Source organism: Zootoca vivipara, chromosome 6 (assembly GCF_965207765.1).
Source record: "Zootoca vivipara chromosome 6, rZooViv2.hap1.1, whole genome shotgun sequence".
Lineage (NCBI taxonomy): Eukaryota > Metazoa > Chordata > Lepidosauria > Squamata > Lacertidae > Zootoca > Zootoca vivipara.
Window position 1 is genome coordinate 69565489 of NC_142589.1, and position 23163 is coordinate 69588651.

At 49.3% G+C, this 23163-nt stretch overlaps 2 protein-coding genes across 3 annotated transcripts in view; both read right to left on the minus strand.

Annotated features, from left to right (window-relative positions):
- The window catches only part of GRAMD1A (GRAM domain containing 1A), a 48956-nt gene extending 46463 nt beyond the window's left edge, over positions 1-2493 (minus strand). The window contains exon 1 of one of the 2 annotated variants that reach the window (XM_035117731.3): positions 2178-2493. In XM_035117731.3, coding sequence (XP_034973622.2) covers positions 2178-2185 — 8 coding nt within the window. In that variant the 5' untranslated portion in view covers positions 2186-2493. Of the gene's footprint in view, positions 1-1537; positions 1706-2177 lie in introns of those variants that run through there. The other variant, XM_035117730.3, reaches the window with a different exon arrangement.
- Positions 2494-10969: 8476 nt separating this feature from the next.
- PSMC4 (proteasome 26S subunit, ATPase 4) lies at positions 10970-22196 on the minus strand. Its single transcript, XM_035117729.3, has 11 exons — positions 22127-22196; positions 18940-19038; positions 17045-17231; positions 16409-16555; positions 15758-15867; positions 14640-14733; positions 14305-14472; positions 12632-12708; positions 12101-12269; positions 11317-11372; positions 10970-11207 (listed from the first exon to the last, which is right to left on the minus strand). Exons 1-11 carry the CDS (start codon positions 22160-22162, stop codon positions 11094-11096), a joined length of 1257 nt encoding a protein of 418 aa, XP_034973620.1. The 5' UTR covers positions 22163-22196; the 3' UTR covers positions 10970-11093.
- Positions 22197-23163: the final 967 nt, after the last annotated feature.

Sequence of the window (23163 nt, forward strand, 5' to 3'; positions counted from 1 at the left end):
TCCATGGGGCGACTGTGACCTTCCTGTAATGTGAATGTCTTTTGACTACCAGGAGTTCATGTTCTGTGTTTTTTCAGGCATCCAAATGACCTTCAGATGGTACAGAAAGTATATTATTTATCTACACTAGAAATGAAGAGACTTGTTTTTTCCTGTGATGGGCAAAATGAACCTCAATCGATAGGTTTGCCTTTATGTTCAGGATCTAATCTATTTATTAGGTTTTTTTAAAAAAAGAACTTTCCTCCAGATTCATTTGGCTATACCGCATTTGTTTATTGGTTTGAGGCACGAAACTTGGCTCACTTAATTAAGTAACCTGTTACTACCTAGTCATCAGGAATCCTATTTTCTGCTTGTGACACTCAGTGGTCTGGATCATCAGAAGACTCTAACCCAGAATTCCCCAAACTTCGGCCCTCCAGATGTTTTGAACTACAATTCCCATCATCCCTGACCACTGGTCCTGTTAGCTAGGGATCATGGGAGTTGTAGGCCAAAACATCTGGAGGGCCACAGTTTGGGGATGCCTGCTCTAACCTTTAACCACCATGGTGGTCTCCACATGCCAATGGGCAGGGCTGGTGGGAGTTGCAATTCATAAAAATCTGGATAGCACCATGTTGGTTACTCCAGCATGAGTTGAAAAACTTGTATTGGGGCCAAATGTAATATTTTATTACTTTCTTACCCCCTAGTCCTATAATCTCCATATTCTCAATATCATAAGACTGGCCTTTAAAATATTGAAGTAATAAAATCAGAACTTTGTAAAACCAATTTGTAAAACCGCTTTAACCACAAGCACTTAAATTAGAAGCTTTAAGAAAAGGGGAAAACACACACACACACACACACACACACACACACACACCAAGGGATTCCCTGTACTCCAAAAAAAGTATATTGAAATTAAAAGATCCTTAGCTTAAAAGCCCAAGCTTGAAGAAACTCACACAAGCCTGTTGCTTTTACTTAAAAGCCACTGACAAATACCTCCCCAGAGTAAAGAAGGAATCTCAGGAGATCATGGTTCCAACTTTCCCCCATTTAATCACAAGGCACGTGTGTGTGTGTGTGTGTGTGTGTGTGTGTGTCTGCTAGTACAGACATTATTATTACAGTATTCGTACACAAGCCCAAGAAGTCAGCAGAGGCCAGAGAATTATGTTCTAACTCCCAGATGGGCAAGAGCTACCGCTGCCCATCACCCTTCCGCACAGCTGTCAATCCAAGTCTCACCTTCATCGACCCCTTCCCCAAGGAGATGAAGGGGAGAACAACGGGCGACACTCTCCCTTCACCCGTACACTTTCCAGTATTGCGATGGAGAATATAAATTTATGCAGTGGGGCATGGGATCTAAAGCCCCCTCCTCGTTGCATCCATATGCACACACAATCACACGTAAATGCGTGGAGGGACACGCGGAACAAAGGCTTCCCCCACGATGGCGCTACAAAGACCACGCTGCTACCACTGCTGAACACAGACTGATGTCACACCATGAGAGAACTAGACGCTGATAAACACGCACCTGTAGCAAAGAGAGTGGGTGGGAGAGATCGGAGTGCAGCGGGGGGTGGGCTGACCGATCTGAAACCTCTCCCCCATCCTTCAAGACTTTGCAAAAAGAGCTTGCAAACGCGCGCGCTGTCCTCTCCCCCAGCGCCTTTCGGAGATTAGGCAGAGGAGCCAAGGGTTTTGCTCCTCCGCCCCGCCGGGTGTTTTGGAAGATCTGCACCTCCGCGAAAAGGGAGAGGAAGAAAGAAAAAGAAACCCGTTTCCCGGGTCCCACGCAGACACAACCCTCCATTGCCAGCCGCCCTCTCCCTCCTTCCCGGCAGCTCCTTTGTGTCCATCCCTCTCCCTCCATCCATCCTTCTCCTCCTCTCAGCTGACAAGTGACCAGTCCGGCTTCCGAAGCGCTAGGAGAGCGGGCACAAGCCCCGGAGGAGGAGGAGACAGTCGCCTTCCTTTCCCAGCCCGGCTTGAGAGATCTCCGCAGCCCCTACCCCCCCCCACCTACCCGCCCCCCGCTTGCAGCCAAGAGCCGTCCTCCCTCGGCGCGATCCTCCCTCTCCTCCCCGCTCCCGACGCGGCCGGCATCGCTCGCCGCCGATCCCTCCCGCCCGCCGGCCACGCACCCCGGTTTCCCCGCGCCGCGCTTTCCTTACTCGAACATAGCCCAAGGCGGCCAGCGGGGCGGGCGGCTCCCCCCTCCCCGCCCGGCCGGGATGGAGAGGCGAGCGCTGGTCCCGGCCGGCGGCCCTGGTGCCGCGCAGAGGAAGAGGAAGGAGAGGCAGGCCCCGCGCTCCCTCCGTCCCTCCCCGCCCTCCTCCTTCCTCGGCGGCGGCGGCCGCCCCTTTCGTTGCGCGCACCCCCGGCGGCTCCAGCACCGCGCAGCGCGGCAGCGAAGCCAAGCCGGAGGGGGAGGGGCCAGAGCAGAGAGGAGGCGGGGGGTGCGGGGAACCGAGCCGGGACTCCTGGGTCCGCTCTATTCCGCGCACGCACGCACGCACCCCAATAAAGAGGGGGGAGCGGCCTAGTTAGGCTGGCAAAGCAGGCTGGGTTCTCGTGGGGTTCGGTTCTGGATCAGGAAATGGATCTGGGAAGCTGGGTTCCTGGCTGAGGCCAGGGCCAGAGAAAGTTAGGGGTCTAGCGGACCGGGGCTGGCAGCCCGGACTCCTGGGTTCTTCCGCTCCCAAAACGTTGCGGGCGGGGGAAATGATCAGGGAGGCCTGGGGAGTCGCGTTGACCTTGAAGGAATCAGTGGGACGGCAGCGCATGTCTTCCTTCGGTGGAATCAGAATTCCAGGCTGCGTTTGCTGCGCAGCTCGGGAGAAGAATCCATTTTTAAAAAATAAATAAATCTTATGCTTTGGATATTTGCCCAGTTATGGAGGCTGCTGCAATACTGGGAGGAAGGGGGAGAGTGTGTGCCTGCGCAAGGTGTAAAACTATTGTTTCTGGATAGTTAATGCTTAACATTAAAAATGCATCAACAAGATCTCAGATTTAGTTATAGTTAGCAGACCAGGTTTCAAAAGCAGAAGCAACTCCTTGCCCTTTATTCCACAGAAACTGAGTCTCCAGGAATGGTTTGACACCAGCAATTAGCCAACCTCCACTGCCAGGAATGAGGTGGGTGTGGGTGACATGTTAATTCCTTAGTCTCCATAACCCACTGTAACTAAGTGAAATAAATGCCTCTTTCCCCAGTGAACCCCTTCTTTTAGGAAGCTGCCTTACACAGAGTGAAACCACTGTCCTTCACAGAATCACAGAATTGTAGAACCGGAAAGGACCACCAAGGTCATCTTGCCCAACCCCCTGCAATCCAAGAATCTTTTGCCCAGGGTTGAGCTCTAACCCACAACCCTGAGATTCACAAATGGCACTATATAAAGACAATGTTTTCAGCATTAAGGATCAGCCATTCCAAATCAAACTTAAGCTGCTACATTTTCCTTCTTTTTTTAATCTTAAAAGGAATGTAAATATTCTTTGCTAGCCAATTGTATTGCTTCTTTAAGCTGTCATTATCAGACAATTGCCTCTCCTTAGATGCAGATGATGTCTTAAATGGAACTGTAACCCACAGCCGTTGTTAATATGACATTTTGCAGTATGCGCTGGATCAGCTACTGGTGTCCTTCCCTTGCCAAGCAGTTACGTACTCCTAGGAATAGTTAAACATTTTTTGTGCACTTTTCAAAACAAGCACCCTTTCCAACACACACACAAGCCTCCTGACTCATTTCATGGTGGTAGACAAACGCAGGGCCTTTCCAAATGATGGAATTTTAAAGTGTGCAATAAATGTACAGTAGGCTACTCATTCGTGGGAGAGCTGCCCAGACATTGTCTTTGAGGTCATTGTAGGGGAAGTGAATTTACCAGCATTCAAATGGCACAATTTTGTTTCGGAACAAATAAAATTCCTCCGCTACATAAACAGGCACATTCATATACAGACTGGGCTGACATTAGCACCTGCCTTCCTTGGGTTGCTGATATCTGCTCTGGACTCCCCCTTAAAATAATTTTCTGGCCTAGTGTTATAAGAATTTTGAGGTCATATCTATATATATATAATAATTGTTCATAAAACATGTACATGAATGTACAGGCACATGTCTGAAGCAGCACAGGAAGACAGGCCTTTCTGACACCATTTTGACTCTCTCTCTGACCAGGTGTTCCTCTGCAAGGAAGAAGTGGGGTGGGGGGAACCTTCTCATTGTCTCAGGAATTAAAGTGATAATCCCTGGCATCCTGATACCTGACTGCCAGACAAAAGGGTGTGATTAACTTGGCTGGGAAACAGGGAAATGTAAATATCTCTCAATTTTGTTGATTAGGTTTTGGGGGGCAGGGGGCAGGGTCCAGACTGCTCAGATTACTGCCACCAGACCTCCCCTTTCATGATGTACCTATGATGAATCTAGGGAGGGGGGTCTTGGGCTACACCCCTTCTGTGACATATGGATGATGCTTCTGGGGGGTGGGCTGAAACCAATTTCAAATCTCTTTTTAAGGGCAAGACATCTTTGTTTGGGGTTCCTTCCTTGTTCTCCTGTGTGAGAGGAAGGACCCTGTTGCAACAGTTAAAATAAAAGTGCCTTGCTTCGTACGTCCTGGTTTGGTCTCTGTTATTTGGTGGGCAGGAGACGCTTAAATTCGTCTGCTTGCCTGGATCCTTGAGCTCTCCCTGGGTCAAGATCCATTTCTCTGGGTTCATAGGAACCAGCTTAAATTTTACAACACTAGTAACTCCAAGCAGGCCTAGGCAACTAGGCCTATTTAAATTTCCTACAATGCCCCTAGACTTGCAACATGGTGCTACAAGCTAAGCCTGCCAGAGCCCATTAACAGAAGAGGAGGGTCTGCCAGAGCGCTTTGCCCAGAGGGTCTCCTCAAACGTGGAACAAGTACGTCATGTACACACAGAAACAGCTTGTGCAGCCATTGTGCTTTTTGAATGTAACTACCTAAGTAGATAAATAGGTACCGCTCTGGCGGGAAGGTAAATGGCGTTTCCATGCGCTGCTCTGGTTCGCCAGAAGCAGCTTAGTCATGCTGGCCACATAACCCGGAAGCTGTCTGCGGAGAAACGCCGGCTCCCTCGGCCAGTAAAGCAAGATGAGCGCCGCAACCCCAGAGTCGTTCGCGACTGGACTTAACAGTCAGCGGTCCCTTTACCTTTACCTAAGATGGGCCCAGAGGAAAGACACAAATAGCTTCTCTCTGAGTCAGCACCCTTGCAGGTGATACGGTTCCCCCCCCCCTTTATGCAGCGGCATGCTGGCACCATTTTGCGCTAGTGCCTCTTTTCCTGCTCTTTCAGATGTGGCAGGCATTTCGCACTTGTGCCCCCACGCCTGCAGCAGCCATTTTGTGCTACGTCACACACACACACACACACACACACACACCATGGCAGCCATTTTGTAACGCACCTACAGCACTTTCTCAGAATTACAGATGTGCCTCCTGGTTGAAAAAGGTTGGCAGCCCCTGAAAGGCAACTCTGCCAACCAGGTACATTTGGCATTAGAGGCCTTGTTCCGTGCCTCCTTACCTTTGGAGGTTGGGTTGGCTCAAAGTCTGCTACAAGGGCACAGAGCAGAGCCTATTGAGTATCAGCACCAATAGCACTTCCAGGCTACCTGCTTATTGAACAGTCATCCTGATTTGTTTGCATGGAGATTAGGTGGTGTAGGTTTGGCAGTGTTGCATCAAAGCAAGCTTTATCCCATACAGTTCCCACACTGACTTTTGGTGATGAGGGTTTGTTGCACAAGACCTTCCAAGCAACTATAATTACATAATCTGAATTTGACATCAGACAAACGCTCAGCCTCCCAAGGAGAAAAATAATATGCATGGAAAGAACAACTACAGTGCATGAATGATTTTGCCCCATCTCCTTTATTTATTTGGCTTCCATTGGCAGTGAGAACGGGATTCTGGACTAGAATCATAGAATCATAAGAGTTGGAAGATACCACGAGGGCCATCCAGTCCAACCCCCTGCCAAGCAGGAAACACCATCAAAGCATTCTTGACATATGCCTGTCAAGCCTCTGCTTAAAGACCTCCAAAGAAGGAGACTCCACCACACTCCTTGGTAGCAAATTCCACTGCCGAACAGCTCTTACTGTCAGGAAGTTCTTCCTAATGTTTAGGTGGAATCTTCTTTCTTGAAGACTAGATGGGGCTTCTTCTTAAGTTCTTGAATGGTATTTTAGTTTGGGCTCCAGTCTTAGCATTCTGATATCGACTATGTTTTATGCTTGTTTGTTTATCTTACCGTTCATTTTTTTAATGCATTGCAATATGCTGTTGGGAAGGGGGGAAGCTTTGCAGTCAAAAAGTGTGGGTAGACATTTTAAAAAATAGATCATATGAAAAGACCCTCTGTGTCAAGCCACAGGTCCATCTCATCCCAGCACCTCACATTCTTAAAGTGGCTAACCTGATGCTCAGTTTGGGGAAGCCCCAATAAATAGATAGCTAAACAAATGAACAATAATAGGAGGCGAACAAACCACTGAAGTAGTTGGGGAGGGGGGTTATAGCATATTTTTATGCTTTGGGGGCTGAGCACCCACTTTTTTAACATTTGCAAACACCAGATACTGTTTTCTTAAACCATTTTTTCCTGGATCTTGTGAGAGGAGGGAGAGTTTTTTGAAGTGTGTTTCTTTTTATTGCTCACAACAGTAATTACTGATATTGGCAAGGGAGGAGAGTATCTCCATCAAGCACCCTTCCTCCGAGGATTCTCACTGCTATCAAGCCAGTTATCCAAGGGAAGAGCTGCGTGGCAGGACTCGGGAGATACTGTGTTCTCCTGACCTTGACATTGTCACCAGCTTTGCTCCTGGATCTGATCTTTTGGGGGGCGGGGGCAGAACAGTGTTTCAGGGGAGGGGCTGCTTTTTTATCAAAACTGCCACAGCCACTGGCCGCAACTTCCAAAAAACTTGCACTAGAGCCTGCTTTCCCCTCCTCCCTCCCATCGCCTTTTCCTCATGTGCCGTATCCTTTTAAATTGTGAGTCTGAAAGCAGGGCCTGTCTTAGGACTGATTTTTGTAAGCTGCTCTGAAAGTCCTTTCTGCTAAAAGGGGAAGGGTAAAACACCGTAAATAAATAAATCACGTTCTAAAACCTCAGACAGTGGTGCCGTCTGTGGCAAACGTCTAGGACCCCATTCATCAGAATGAGCAAGAACAACCCCCACCAACACACATACGCAAAAACCCAAAACAGTGAGCAGTGTCAGGCGCAGGAACCTTTTGTCCCTCCAAATGTTGTCATTTAAATTTGTATACCGCCCTTCACCTGTAGGTTCACGACAAATAAATTGCAAAATAAAAACAACAAAAGGCATAATAAAAATAACAACGGCAAACCAATAATTCCCCACACACACTCCCACAATACATTTAAAAGGGCATCGGATGTCAAATCAGCCAAACGCCTGGGGTTGTTGCTGAACCATAACTCCCATCAACCCAAGCAAACATGACCAACGGCTGGGGACAGTGGGAGCTGTAGTTCAGCCACATCTGGAGGGCAGAAAGTTCACCACACACCTCAAATAAGAGGAGAAAACAGGTGTGGGAGTAATATCTCTAGGTCCAGAGGGTAAAGCAACAAGTGGGGCCTTGTAGTAAAATACCTCAGCTCCTAGCAAGGCTTGTTTCTCCTTCGTTGTGCCAACTGCCCAGCCATCTCCTCCGCTGGGATTATATAAACTGAAAGAGCTCAAGGCAACCATTCTACCCGACACCCACTCGTTTTTCCGTTTTCCTTTTCCAACGGACACTCTGCATTCTGTGGCTGTTGCCTTTGTGAGCTATGCTCATTCTTGGGAGTGTGCATCTACTTCCTTGATTAAAAAAACACAAGCAAACACGAAAGGCAAGGACAACCCTCATATTCTTGGCCTCTGCAAAAAAGGCTCCCCTCAAATCCACTAGTAACACGTCCAGATAAAAGCAGGGGTAGCCAATTTGGGGGGGGGGGCTTCCAGGCTTTGTGGATTATAACTCCCATCACCCTTATTTGGCCTTTCTGGCCTGGGCTGGTGGGAAATGTAGTCCAACCAAAATCCGGACGGCGCCACTTTTTCTGCCGCTGAAATAAAAGGCATTGTGCAAGGACTTAAAAGAGAGGTTTGGACAGCTTGTGGCCCTCCAGATCGGAGGCTCCTGCTTCCCATCCGCCCCAGTCAGAATGGCCGACGGGAGTTTGGAGCTGGTGGCCAAATGCAGAATTGGATGAGCAGGGAGATCCTGGCTCTGCTTCTGCCCGGCACGTGCCCCTTCCGTCCCAAAAGAAAAGTGAGCATGGAGCCATGTTTGCTTTGCAAGCCAATAAACCCAAAGTAAACACAAGTCGAGATTTGCCTGGAAGCTTATCAGACATCCATGGTGCACGGGCACACGTCATATTGGCATCACGCCAGCAATGCACCGTTTCCTCTGGCATTTGACAGAATAGGTCGACTTGTTTTCTTCCTGCCCTCCCACATTTCCGTTAATAAATCACCTGCTGTTTGCACGGAAAAGGACGATCCAGGACAGACAAAAGCAAGTACTCTGTGCATAGTTATAAACTATGGGATTCACTCTCACAAGATGTCTTGATGGCCATGACTCGAATGGCTTTAAAAGAGGGTTAGATACACTTGCAGGGAATGAGGCTATCAGTGTTTCTAACCTCCACTATCAGATAATAGTAGGCCTCCTTGGGAATTAGGGCTGTGCCCCAAATTATGCCAAATTCCAAATCCCCAGCTGAGTTAGATAACCCAATTGATCCAGGAGTGTCAGGATGCAGGGTGTCGGGCAGGAAGGACCTTTTAGCCGTGCGCACCTGCTGCCAGCAAGGGAGCACAGGTACATTTTTCAAACCGAACAGGACTGAAGTTTCTGCTCAGCAGCGGGTGAACGCAGGGTGCAATACTACAGGCTGCAGGGGTCTGCTTCACCATGTGCCCCAGAGAACACGCTGGGGAGCAGAGCTCAGCGGGATTGGCCCTGCTGCCCTTTACAGTATAGGGGGCGAGGAAGATGCAATGGAAGCTCCAACCCCCGAATTGATTCGGGGCTGGAACCGTGTGTGCGCGCACAGCCCTACAGAAACCACAAGTGGGGAAGAGTTGCTGTTGCTCTCAGGTCTTATTTGCGGGCTTCCTAAAGGCATCTGTTCGGCCACTGTGAAAACAGGATTTTGGACAAGATGGATTCTTATATTCCATTTGTCGCCTCTTTGTTTTACCATGTGTTAGTGTGGGAGCCTGCATTTTTTGAGGAAAGAAAGAACAGCATGTTCTGTAACTGTTAGGTTATTGAGGAAGGTGTCCCTTTGCTTGGGCTCCTGCCTTCCACAGCCCCTTCAAAGGGCTACAGGCACAAGGTCACATTTAAGTCTACTGCAGCAAACACTGCTAAGAGTCTTGTGGCATATTTAAGACTAATAAATATATTGCAGCATGAAGCGTCGTGGAGTACAGTCCATCTTCATCAGGCGCATGAAGCATTATCCTGAGTTACAAATATATTCACATGATTCAGGGAGGGAGATTGTAAACAGTGAGAAGGGAGCAAAATGCAGAAGGCAGGTGGTGATAATTGCACGAGCAGCAAACATATCCTCAAACCTTTGTGGTTCTTAACACAGGCCTCTTTGTATTTGTAAGCCAGTTATCACATGTAATGCAATATTTTAAAAACCTTTCTTTCTGTTCAAGGATTGACTCCTTCAAGAGACTGCCATAACATTTAAGAAACCTTTTTCCTGTACCAGACTACAGAATAAAATATAAAGCATGTGTACGGTATATAGAGAGATGGGAGAGCAAATGCTGTGCAGCTGCATCTCTTTCGGACTGTTTTCGTTATTGTTTTTAGCTGCAGGTTGGACAACATAAAAATAGAACAAGCAGCCGCTGTTGCATAGTGAGCAGGGTCCTTTTCCAGATGTCACTTTGGCGTTGCAATAAAAAGCTCTTAAGAAATATAAAAGGGGCATCCTTTTGAAGTACCAGCTTCAACTACAAGCTGTCACCACACCTTGCTGCACTCTGTGCCTCTTCACAACAGTTCGGAGGGGAAAAAATCCATTCCTGTCTTTATTTAACTGCCCGTCGTGTTGTTCAGGGTAAAGCAATTCCCTCTAGTGACAGATTATGTCCAAAGCAACTCAGAAGGGAGGAAGCCGCGCCTTTGCCTACACAAGACCTTTTTGGTACTTTTAAATGCATGGACATGCTGTGCTCTCCCACCACGGAGCATTGCAGTGCTCATCTCCCCATTCTGAAATGACAAACAGGACCCCCTAGCAAGAACGGGACTGGAACACGGGCCAGAGGTTCCTTGCTCATTTCAACTGGCAATCCCAGGACCTTTGGCCTGCCAGGTGCGTGCTCCATCGTGGAGCTAAAATCTCTCCATACCCTTCCTTTCACCGCTGTAAAACAGAGCCAGCTACTCCCCACCCGCCCGCCCGCCTTTTCAGGGGACTGATTTGGCTCCTGAAGCAATTTGTTCTGCTTGCCCCTGAAAGGAATCCTTTGCTTTTGGTGTAGACAGCAAAAAGAGAAAGGAGGAGGTGAGGAAAGCCCAGCGCGGTGGTGGCGATGAAACCTTCCTTTTCCCCAATTATCGAATTGATCATCTGAAAGTGTGCATGCTCAAGTGTGGGGTGGCTTCACCTGTTCCTGGCATGCAACCCCCAGAGTGTTAGCAAAATGTGAATGTGGGCCCTGAGCATCCCCTAAAAAGGTTGGCCACCCCTGTAGAAAACTCACCCAACAGTGTTCCCTGTTAGGCTTAGGAACAAATGCTACATAAGAGTTGGCCATATATAAACTGTGGGTGATGGTGATGGTGGGGTTTGAGTCTTAAGGAGAGGGTAATCTCATACCCCCACCGAAGAAGGGAGCAACTAAAGTCCTGGGTAATTATTTATTCACAGGATAAATCTCACACACCAACACCAGACATACCGGGAAAAAACCCCGCCCCCCACAGACTGAGACCACCACCTCCGTCTCCATCCTGCTTCTCCCATCTTTTTATTTGTAGAACTCGTGCTCCTGCTCGTCTTTCTTGATGACAGTCTTGTAGGCCTTCTCAAAGTCCTTGGCCAGCACAATGTAACGGTTCTCCCGGACAGCCAGCATGCCAGCCTTAAGGAGACAGGAAGGAGGGGAGAAAGTGTGAACGGGCAACATCAGCAGGAAGTAAAAGAATTTTTAAAAGGGGAGTACTAACTGCTGTCTAACACGCGGTACTAACCTCCTGGCAAATGGAGTTGATGTCGGCTCCAGAGATCTTATCCGGCCGTGCCACATCTGGAAGGAAGAGTGAAGGAAAGAGCAGGAGCAAATGGGCCCCGTGTGGCCGTTCTAGAAAAGGGGAGAAGACTGGCCTATATGACTGCAAAATCCCCCATTGGGAGCTGCCGCCTCTCCCGTTGAAATGAGAAAAGCGTCAGAGGGATTATCGGCAGCTGCTAATCTTGCATTTTTTTTGCTAAGGGGAGCACCTGCCGGGTGCGATGCAAGCCCTTCCACGGTAGGAGGCTGGCAGTGGGAGCTGGGAAGAGTCAGGCGACAGGTACACCCTAGCTGCCAACCCCTGTGCTCGAGGATGCTACGGTTACAAACTGGCCTCTTGCTCTTCATTCCCCTTTATTTAACAGCATTAGATAAAGAACTGTTGACCCTCCAGATGTTGTGGAACTCCCAACTCCCATCATCCCCAGACATTATGGCCAAAGGCCTGGGATGATGGGAGCTATATAGCTCAGCAACTTCTGGACGGCTGCAGGTTTCCTGCCCTGGCTTTATAGCACCGGCTTGCTCCCCATATTCACTGCCAGAAGGATTGGTGGGTAAGAGGGGTATTTTACCATCCAACCTTAAAAAACAAGAAATTAGTTCAGGAAACTTTATTCTGTTAGCAGGTCAAAGGGGGGGGCACACAAACAAAACATCTCTTGAGGTCAGCTCATTGGCCATTCTTCTAGTCCCCCCCGCCCTCCACCCATTTCTCCTCACTGCACTGTCCGGAAGGATACAATCCTCCAGATCCACCTCCTCAGACAGGTTCATCTTGCTGGTGATGGTGGTGAAGATCAACCGTTTTTGGCGCCGGTCTGGCAAGGGAAACTCAATTTTACGATCTAGGCGTCCTGGCCGGAGCAGAGCAGGATCCAGGGTGTCTGCTCGGTTCGTGGCCATTATCACCTAGAAGGGAACCAAGAGAGAACACCATTAAACCCAACTTCTTGATGCAAAAAATTAATGGCAGACTGTGAATTTGAGTTTGGTAAGTTAAGTGGAGAAAAGCCAACACTTGTTGGAACCCTTTAGGCAGGGATGGAAACTGGTGGCCTTCCAGATGCTGCTGGACTCCAACTCCCAAGGGGCCCAGGCCAAAACTCAGGGATGATGGGAGTTGTAGTTCGACAACATTTAGAGAGCCACAGCTTTCCCCATCTCTGCTTTAAATCCAGAGCTTATGCTAAAGAGGGGAATTCCCTTTCCAAGCCACTCAACCCTTCCCCTTGCCTTCCCACCCCCCGCTGCTGCTGCCCCACACAATGTACCTTGACGTTAACATTCTGGTCAAAGCCATCCATCTGGTTGAGTAGCTCCAGGAGAATGCGCTGAACCTCTCTATCAGCTGTAGAGAGACCAAGAAATTTATCAGCTGGGGCGCCCTGGAAGAGAGAGCTGCCCTTTCCTTACCCCGCCATAGCCAAAGTTTATTTGCGCTACCAACCCATCTTCCGGGATATCGTGCAAGCCTGGAATGCACTACACTGGCCTGTTAAGCCTTCATTCAGAGAACCTCAGGATTTATACAGCTGTCCAAGTTTCAAGTCCTCATTACTGCAGAGAAAAGACTGCAGAAGTCTTAGCAGTGCCCATTGAGGGTTTGGAGGATACGAGACCCACAAACAAGATGCTGTGGTGTAGAGTCTGCCTGTCTGGCATTCTAATCAGACAGCCATGTCCTTTTACAGGATACACCATTCCAGTCTGCCACTATAGGTTTCCATTCTCACCTACCCCCCCCCCCAGGCCGCTGAGCATGCTCAGGGTTTACTGGACTGTTTTGGGATACCCTCAGCCTTGGTTATGTTTCCCATTTCTGTAATATGTGAAGTTTCTCCAAGCCTGCTGCTAAACCCCTTCCTTCTCGTGTGCAGTTGGGTGCCATTTGTTTCCCCATCCCTGGTATACAAGGACAGAAAAGCAAGGACTTCTAGTGGTCTATGCCCATTTCCATTGCTGGGGATTGAACCAGGGACCTTTCTGCATGCAAAGTGAATGCCCTACTGCTGAGCTTACAGCCCTCCTAACCCTCCCTGCTTCTTCCACACCCAGCTGCCATCCTATTTCTTGCTCAACAGACCAAAATTTGCAAACCAGACTACACAAAATAAAGTGATCACCCGCACAAAATATGCCCGATTCACGCAAGTTGAAGAATTTGGATGTCCTTTTTGGAAAAAATATATTCCCCCATAGCAGAAGCATTAGCCTTACCAGGGCCAAGTTTGTCCTTTGGCTCTCACAGGCCAATCATATGCAGGGGTCACTGTGTTCAACTGACAAAGAACCACCGAAGCCCAGGGTTCTAGCACATTGTGACACTGCAAGGTTTGAGCAACACCTAGAGGGGGCAGCAGGAATTGCAGCAGCCCTACACCATTGGAGAGGCCGGACTCCGGCAGAAACTAGGGGTTACGCAACAAACACAGGATTCCCAAACTTTTATTTGCTGTATAAAACAGAAGAGGGAACTTCACCATTTCCCCAATCATTTGCTGGCTGTTTTCATCAGCTGGGGGGGGGGTCGGTCTAGTCAAGGGGGTTGGAGCAGCAGGTGAAAAGTTAAAGCAACTTCCTCCAGGTGGTATTTCCCAAATATATTTGAGGTTACAGCAGAGGAAGAGACTGGGAAGCAGGACTACTGCACTGGCTCTGATGACAGCCCAGCCCCCTTGCTCCTTCTGTCCCTGAAAAGTTTCTATTCCTGCCGGTCATTATAACTGTAATAACTGATCAGAGTTCATTTGCTTTCCTCTTCCCTCCCCCATCCCATTTCCTTTCATGCTGTGTCTGTTAAGACTGTAATCCTATGGGCAAGGACTGTCCTGTTTTTACCGATCGTATGTAAGCTGCTCTTCCCTAGTCCTTCCCTCTATTCAGGTGGCCACAGTTGCCCAAGAGCCCTCCCTCTCAGCTCCCTCTTCCCCAGTCACCAACTCACCCCCGGTCTGGGCATCAAAGCGCTTGGTGGCAATGGCGTCAATCTCGTCAATGAAAATGATGGCTGGGGCGTTCTCTTTGGCCAGGCGGAAGACGTCCCGCACCATGCGCGGCCCCTCGCCCAAGTACTTCTGCACAAACTCGGATCCTACTACCCGAATGAAGGCGGCTGGAGGGAAAGGCAGAGTTAGACCTAGCTCCTTTGGCATTCCGCGGTCTCCCAGGGAAACCCATCTTAACAGGGCCACCACCTCAGGAAGACCAAGGGATGCCAGCAAACCTACACCCAACTGGGTAGTGACGTATCCAAGGCAAGAGAACTGGTGCCCTGCTCACCTGTGGTGTGATGAGCCACTGCTTTAGCCAACATGGTTTTCCCACAACCAGGCGGGCCGTACATCAGCACCCCCCGCGGAGGGTCAATGCCAATCTGAAAAAAAGGGCCGAAGGGTGACGAAAGAACAACAAAAGAGGCCATCTCAAGGGCCCTTGTCACATCTCTCAACAGAATAAAACCCCACTTCCAAGTTGCTGCTTGCGTCTGATGGGATGTGCAGTTCCACAACATCTGGAGGGCCACAGGTTCCCCATCCCTGCCTCAGATGGTCCAGTCGCTACACCCAGAAGCCTCCCATCCATGCACCAACCACATCCAGATTTTGCTTCAATGATATTGTTGCATTGGGCACCGGCTGGACTAAGGGCTGGTCCAAGCACTGAGAAGGGCATGCACAAGTAAATCTTTGTGTGCACCCATGTAAAATATCCAGAAATAATAGCCAGGAAGCAATCCGGGCTCTGCTTGGGGATCTCCCTCCACTGGCAAGAAGGCACAGATGTTCTGTATACAAAGCAGCCCAAATATTAAAAGGCAGAAGGTGGGAACGCAGGACTGATAGCTACCAGCATATGCAAAAAGGGAGGTTTCCCTTTGCTGTGTTTTTCAATCACACATATGATGACCGATCCAGCTTAGGGCAGGAGAAAACGTGTGCTTTCTTCTTTGCAAAATGAACACAGGTGATGCAGTGCGGAGGATGCAGTTCTCTCTGCAATTCCACCCCACCCACTTCCTGTCCCAAGCAAACAAGTATTAATGGGAGTCATTAAGGGTAAAGGTTGTAGCTCAGCAGCAGAGCTTCTGTTCTGCATGCAGAGGGCTGCAAGTTCAATTCCTGGCACCTCCAGAAAACACTGTGAAGGTCCCTGAGCTGAAACCCTTGAGAGTCATTGCCAGTTAGTGGAAAATAGTGAGCTCGATGGGTCAGTGGTCTGACGGTATATGGCAGCGTTCTAGGATCACTGTTGTTGAAGCTAAGCAAGCATGAAGAGCCCCATGTAAACCACCGCGAGCTTTCTAAAAGAAAAGTGGCAGATAACTATAGATACATGAATAACCGCCTATTTGTACACACACTGCACATACTTCCGGCATAGAAATTTAGATCACGTACCTGTTTGTAGAGTTCAAAGTGGGTAAGGGGCAGCTCTACTGCCTCCCTCACTTCCTGCTTCTGAATATCCATCCCACCAATGTCAGCATACATCACGTCTGGTTTCTGATCTGCTCAGAGAAGGGATGTGACCTCAGGTGTTTTCCTGCCCTTGGATCTCTTCCTACCCTGCTACATTCTTTCAAGTGCTACCTTGATTCCACTGGGCCTTTGTCTTCCTAGCCTTGGGCAGCCTTCCCCCCACCCCTGCCTGCTGTTTTGGACTACAACTCCCATCAGCCCCAGCCAGCACATGCTGGAGCTCCGTTGGGAGCCGCAGTTCCAACGTAAACCGCTTCATGCTCCTGGATCCGATGGGCAGTGCGAGCACAGCTTGCTCCAGAGAAAGCGCAACCAGGAGCTCACTTTAAGCTCCCAACTGTTCCTTCGCAGCCATACAAGTACCTGCCTGTCAGGTGTGCAGCAGGTAGGTGGGGTTTGCAAGGAATGTCCTTGCAAGCCAAATTGGGACTTGCGGTTCTGAGGTTCCCCACACCAAGGACTCTGAAGACAGCAAGTGCTGTCTTCTTACTGAAGGCATCCTGGAATCCCTGCCCATAGGCAGTCCATTAACAGGCCTCACCTCTCTGATCCAAAGGAGATTTGCCTTACCTGAAGTGAGCATCATGATACTGCTGTCGGCTTCAGGGGGCAATACGTCCACCAAGGCATTGCTGTGTTTATGCAGGGCCACAGAGGCGTTGGGTTTCAGCAGCTCCCGGTCAATGGTGCTCAGGATCCGGACGTAATAGTTGGAGCCTGAAGTGGAGACATAGCTATGAGATAAAAGACTGGAACCAGAGGCCACCAGGGAGACAAGCCAGCTCTTTTTCTCAAGCTGCAATGTAAGGGGAGGGGAGGGCTGGCATCCGCACTTAGCATCCCATGGCAGCTGCCAGAGCCCCAGCACCCTGGCAGGGCCAAACAATACTTGCCTCCCTTTACTTCTCCCGCCCTCCCCAAATCACACACACACTGAGCAGTGCCAGGTCTCCGAGTCTAGCTGCCATTTAAGTTTCCCACAATGCTCCTGGCATTGTGTCACTCCGGGGCATTGTGGGAAATTTGAATGGCAGTCCTCAGCAGTTCAATACAGCTCAGAATGCTGCTGATTGCTATTAGCCACCACTACCTGGGGCACACAAACAGAGCAGGGCCCCCTGCCAGAGCGGACTTTGTCGACTGCCTCCTCAAACCTGGAGTTGGTCCATTGCAGGTAGATGGGCAGGAGAAAAGAAGGGACCGTACCTGTGGTGGAACCAACAATGGCTGTGTTCTGATCCACCGCCTCCAGGAACTGGCCAATGACCAACGGAATGCTCTGGATTCGTTTCACCTCCTCCTGGGCATGCAGAAACTCCTTCTTTAGGTTCTTCTGCTCATCTTTGATGTACTCCTCTTGAACTTCCAGGAACTCCAGCTCTTGCTGTAATTTCTACAGGCAGGCACACAGAAATCCTGAATTACTACTCATGATATCGTATGAACGCGTAGGAAGGTGCCTTACACAGAGCACTGCTCCATCTAGCCAACCCTGACTGGCAGCAGCTCTGCAGGGTTTCAGGCAGAGGTCTCTCCCCAGCCCTGCCAGGAGATGCTGGGTATTGAACCTGGGACCTTCTGCATGTACAGCGGATCCTCTGCAACTGAACTAAGCCCTTCTCCATATGCAGCAAGCACAGACTTCTGCATGGACACCACTGCCCCCTCAACACTACAACTATAGCAGACAAGCTGTGTAGCCAGGGAGGTTGGGAATTTCTGGTCTTAAGAGTGTGAGATCTTCTACATACTGCAGAATCTGAATTATATCGATTTATATTTTTTTTAAGAAAGTCACGGAGAAAACCTTCAGAAAGGTAGAATAATTATAATCCTTCCCCGCAGACCCGAACATCTTCCTCTATGCCCTTACTTCCCCTCCTTAGTACCTCTTCTGTTCAACTTCCTAGTCCTTAAGAAAAAACAGTAATTCCTAAGCAGCTAGCTCACACTCCAGTCAACAACATACACCTGAGACCAACAATACAAAGACATTTGCGATATACAGTAAGGTGCAGTAACTCAAATTGTACACAGAATTCCCAGTGCCATCACATTTGCTTAAAGACACTGCAATAACGGCAGTTTTCTTTTCGATCCCATTCATAATGATCCACAACACGCAATTCAACCTCACCTTGCGGCAGTAAATTCCATAAATTATTTTCTGCAAGGTATTAACATTCCACAAAAAATTAATTCCGACAGAGCAGGCCAGAAACAATTTCTAACACATCCTTGCACCTCTCCGTCAAAAATGGCACTGCAGCAATGGTGCGCCTAACTCTTCTACTGCTCCACCAGTTTGCCTCTATAATGGGAGATGGTCTTGGAAAACCTCTGTGGCTCTGCTGCTATCTTGTCAATGGGGAATATTTGACTTGCGGGTCTCTCATCATATGTGACGTCACGCATGCAGCAGGTGGTGAAGTGTTTGCAAAGAAACAATCTGGAGGCTTAAGGTGTGCTCCCGATTTCTTTTCATGGCAAGCACTGCTGGCATTCAGCACCTTTTGAATTTGGCACCAAGAGCAAGCCCCAAAGACTGGTCCTGCTTGGGAGTTCCTGGATGGAAGTGGAGTTAATCCCTGCTGAAAGCAGGATTTGAAGGCACCACTGATCAACTGAGATCCCTCTGGGATCAGCTGCACTGAGGAATTCCCAAGTGCAGCCAACCTCTGCCTTAGCAGGGATTAACGGGCAGTGTTTGTAAAAGAATAGCAAGGGCACTTAGCCCACGGTCCTGATTTTCTCCTTTGAAGCTGAGTTACATGGTGATGTCAGGTGATTGACAGGTGAGTGGCCTTGTCCACCCAGCAAAGTGACTCCCAACAAATCATAGAATCATAGGGGTCATCTAATCCAACCCTCTGCAATGCAGGAATCTTTTGCCCAACGTGAGGCTCGAACCCACAACTCTAAGATTAAGAGAACCATGCCTTACCAACTGAGCTATCCTGGGAGCTTAGGATCCAGCCTGCCAACACGTTCCTGTTTCCCACCCCTGTTCTAAAGCAAAGGACCACACAACAGTTCCCTCCAGCGCCACAAACACAGAGCGCTACAACCTCACAGCTGAACAAGATCATCAGGTAGCTCACCTTGTAACGGCTGTACAGGTCCTCCACATCCTCAGCCTCAGGAACTAGGAAGGAGAGGCCAGTCTGAGGCCTTGAGATGGAGAGAGCAGGAAGCTCATCCTAGAATCAGGGAACACAAAGAAATTAGAATGTTTTGCTGCGGCTTCCTCCTACACAGGTTTCATCAGAGGTTAAGTTCTGCTACCTGTATCTATGTCACAAGTTCTGCGTGCATAAGATTTTCTGCCTTAAACTGTGACTTGGCGGACGGAGAGACCCTCCAGTTTTAAATACTTTAGGACAAATTCCAAAGGCATAGCTGTGATGAAAACTACTTCCGCTGTTCGAGTCAAAATAAATGTCCCGAACCCAGCAATGAGGACACGCGACTGGAAGTTTATTGGCAAAGAACACGATTATATCAGCTCCTAAGGGGCGAGAATCCCAGGCACTGCTCCTGCTAAACAGCTAGCTAGGCATTGCCTTCTTCAGACCTGTGCTCCAACCCAGACAGCTGGAGCAACTGTGTGACCATGCTTCCCTCAGCACATTTAAACACCCTTGTGGTGTGTACAAACAAACAACTTCTCCTGTGTAGCATCTCCAGCTGCTCCTGTCACTTTAAGCCCCTTGTTTTCCTTGGAGACAGCTGGGGAGGGAATAGAGGAGATTTTAAGAGCTCCCATCTCTCTCTGGGACTGCCTCTTCCTCCTCTGCACCTTCCTGCAACTCTTCTTCCTCCTCCTCCTTCTCTTCTCCTGACTCTGACTGCCAGACCTCTTCCCCTTCCCCCTGCCTCACGGGAGGTGTAGAACCCCACAAATTGCTGGCCCTTTCTCCTGGATCATCCTTCTCTGCCCACCCTTTGGACACCTGCCTACCCCTGACAATAAACCACCAAGCACTTTGCAAAGTCCAAATCAACACGCTGATGTTAATTATTGTTGTTCCACAAATCAGAGTGCAACACAACGCTGTTGCGTACCCCCCTCCTCTAAAAAAAGCTCTCTTGTTCTAAACTTCAGCCAGCCTGAAACAGAAGCCCGATAGTTCTGGCCAGGCAGGCAGAAAGTTGCAAGGGGGTGGGTAAGGGGCTAGAAAGAGGTGTGTTTTTCTCTCCCTTTCCTAAGGCATTATCTAGGGTACTCAGATTTGATGTCCCCCTTATGCACTCCTCCAAGATGCTTATGATTAGTTGTTAGGAGCCTAAGCAGGCAAATTTCCTCTTTGTTCCCCATCTCAGTTTCCTTTTCTTCCACCTGCAACTGTCAGCTTCAGCGTTCTGAACATTCTGAAGGTTTCTTCAGTGGGGAAGGGTGGATTAAAAAACAAAAAGATTTTTTCCTACCAATTTATACTTCTAAGCGTCCAGAGCAGGCGTAGGCAAACTCTACCATCCAGATGTTTTGGGACTAGAATTCCCATCATCCCTGACCACTGGTCCTGTTAGCTTGGGATGATGGGAGTTGTAGTCCCAAAACATCTGGAGGGCCGAGTTTGCCTATGTCTAGTCCAGAGCATCCCTGATTTTATGGGCCAGTGTCTGTATCACATCTAAACTAATTAGTATTCAACCACCTTAGTTTGCGTTTGAGGGGACAATCATTACCTATTTTTGCCTGGCACCTGAAGATATGTAACCATGGTGCCAGGTGAGCCTCCAAAGGAAGAACATTTCGCAAATGAGGAGCCTCTGTTGAAAAGGCCCTGATCTCGTGATGCTACCCTCCGGATCCACCAGGGAGGGGGCATGTGAAGAAGGACCTCGGATGATGATCACAGGTTGGTTCATATGGGGAGAGGTGGTCCTTGAAGTATTGTAGTCATGAGCCGTTTAAGGCTTTATAGGTCAAAAGCAACACTCTGAATTGTTTGTTTGTTACGTTTAAGGCAGCATCTGAAACACCAGCATCTGCTGAACCACAATAATCATTTATTGTCTGGAAAAACCCACAAGTGAGATCTGGCAACACTTTAAACGAGGGCAAGATTAATTAGCAATGGGATGTAGCAGGAGAAGGAAAGCAGGAGCCTGACAGAGGAAACCTAAATACGTGTCTACCCAGAGGGAAGTCCCACAAGGTAAGGGCCACAGCTCAGTGGTAAAGCCAGTGTTGGTGCCAAACTATTTTGCTCACTAGGCAAGGCTAACTACTTGTACCCGCACAAAAAATAAATAAATGCTAACTTCAATTTTCAGAAACATGTTTTGTAGAAAAATTGGAAAGCACAAAAAACTTAGTTCCGATAAATGTATTTTAAACTGCAAGAATAAGTAATTACAACCATCTTTGACTGCCTTTCTCAAATACAAAGAAAATGTTTTAGCACACAAATCATTTTTAACAACCTTGCGAACTGAGATTTTAAAATTCAAGTCACTTTTAAAAAGCTTCAATTTCAGGCACATCAAAATATCACTCTGCGTGCCTTTTCCTAATTTTGTCACCGACTCCTTCGGGTCAAGTGCTGCCAAGCCAACCAGAAGCCTCTTTCCGCAGCATCCCCTGTGCGTACGCAAGCTTTTCTAAGTTTGAGAAACTGGGTTCAGAACGTACAAGTGAAACACGTATTGGGAATCCATAAGATTTAACAAAAAATGTAATGTTATTTTTTTAATAAAAAAACCTGTGCCTCTCTAAGGCTGGTACTGCCCACCCCCCTCTGAGGTCTGTGCCCCGTGAGGCTACCTACCTACCTGGCTTACTACTAGTTGACAGCCTTGGGAGGAGCATCTGCTTTGAGTGCAGAAGAAAATCCTAGTTTGGATCCCCAGGCAGGGCTGGAAGAGGATCCCTGCCTGAAACCCCGGAGAGCCTGGCCGCTGCCAGTCAGTGCAGACAGCACTGAGCCAGGTGGGCCAGTGTCCTGGTTGGGCAGAAGGCACCTCCCTGCGCCCCTGTGCCTAATGGGGCCGACACCTACGGTATCTCAGGGCTGCTGCTTACAGGCCTTTTCATGGGGCCGGGGGAAGTGGGGTCCAGTAGGGCAAAAAGCTAAAAGATCACGGTCCTCCTTCTCCAGGGCCCCACCAACCCCGCAGTGACTCGGCACCTCGCCCGTCCCCCGCCGGCCCTCCAGGGCTTCAGCACCGCTGCTGCCTCGGCCCCAAAGCAGCAGAGGTGGTGGTGGGGAGGACGGCGAAGGAGGAAGATCCGGTCCGGCGCCGCCTTTCCTCCCCCACGACGCGCGTCCTGGCATCCCGTACCTGCGTTTTCTCCACCAGGATCCCGATCTCCTCCATTTCTCAGCTTAACAAGGCCAGGCTTCTTCTCTTCGCCGCTTCCGGGAGAAGCTGCCGGAAGCTGGCAGAGAGGCTGACGGGAGATGTAGTCCTTTTTCGAGAAAAGGGATGAGGGGGCGGGGAAAGTAGCCGGCGGGGTTGCGGGGGAGAGATGATGGGAGTCGTAGGCCCCGCTGCCGCTTTGCAACCGGGACTCGCCTATTTGGAAACGGGACTTAGGGCGGGGGACTTTTCGGATTGTTGGATGAGGAGCTGGGGAGCCCCAACCACATTTGGAGGCCCGAGTAATTGTGGCGCCTGAACAGCCGGTCCTGTTTCTTCGTGGTCGTTTGCTTTCGAGGGCTAAGAGCCCGTTTCGTGGGATGGACGGAGCGTCGCTTCGTGCAGGGACGAAGCCTGTAATCGTTTAATGAGCACCGCCAGTGCAAATTCCAGTGGTAGATGCACGGGCTTGCGTGCATACATTAAAGCACATTTCCCACTCAGGCCAGAGAACCCCGAGAACTGTAGTTTGCTCCTCGCAGAGCTATGCTTCCCAGCACCCTTAAACTACAGCTCCCAGGATGTTTTCTGGGGCGCGTGTGCGTTTTCTAGGCAGGGTGTGTAAGTATGCAAGCACAGTCCACTGTTGGATGCTGAGAATCGGCTCGCGCCAGCCCTGCGCTACGGCCCCTGTTAATCTTGCAGCAGGTTGCACTTGGGGTCGTGGAGTGGTTTGGATCCCCCAGACTCATAATCCAGACTTGCAAAACGCCGCAACGGTTGCAGGAATGAAAATCGCTTCGGTAGCGTTGTTCCCTCCCGGACCAGGGCAGTTTGCGCCTAAAGAAAACAGCGCATTTTAACGTCTTAACAAATAAATCTCCCACTCGAAATTAAAAGACTCAAGTTAGAAAGATACATCTGCTTCGGGGATGGATGTGCCTGCTGCTCAGTAACAGGCAGGGTACAATACTGGGATTTCTCCGTTGCTTTCTATGGGCGCGCGCGTGTTTTAATAG

Coding starts and splice junctions, on each gene's coding strand:
- PSMC4 (XM_035117729.3), bottom strand. CDS start 22,162: ATGGAGGAGATCGGGATCCTGGTGGAGAAAACGCAG. Junction 19,039..22,126: donor TCCTGGTGGAGAAAACGCAG/GTACGGGATGCC, acceptor CCCTGATTCTAG/GATGAGCTTCCTGCTCTCTC. Junction 11,373..12,100: donor GGAGGTGGATCTGGAGGATT/GTATCCTTCCGG, acceptor TCTTCCTTCCAG/ATGTGGCACGGCCGGATAAG.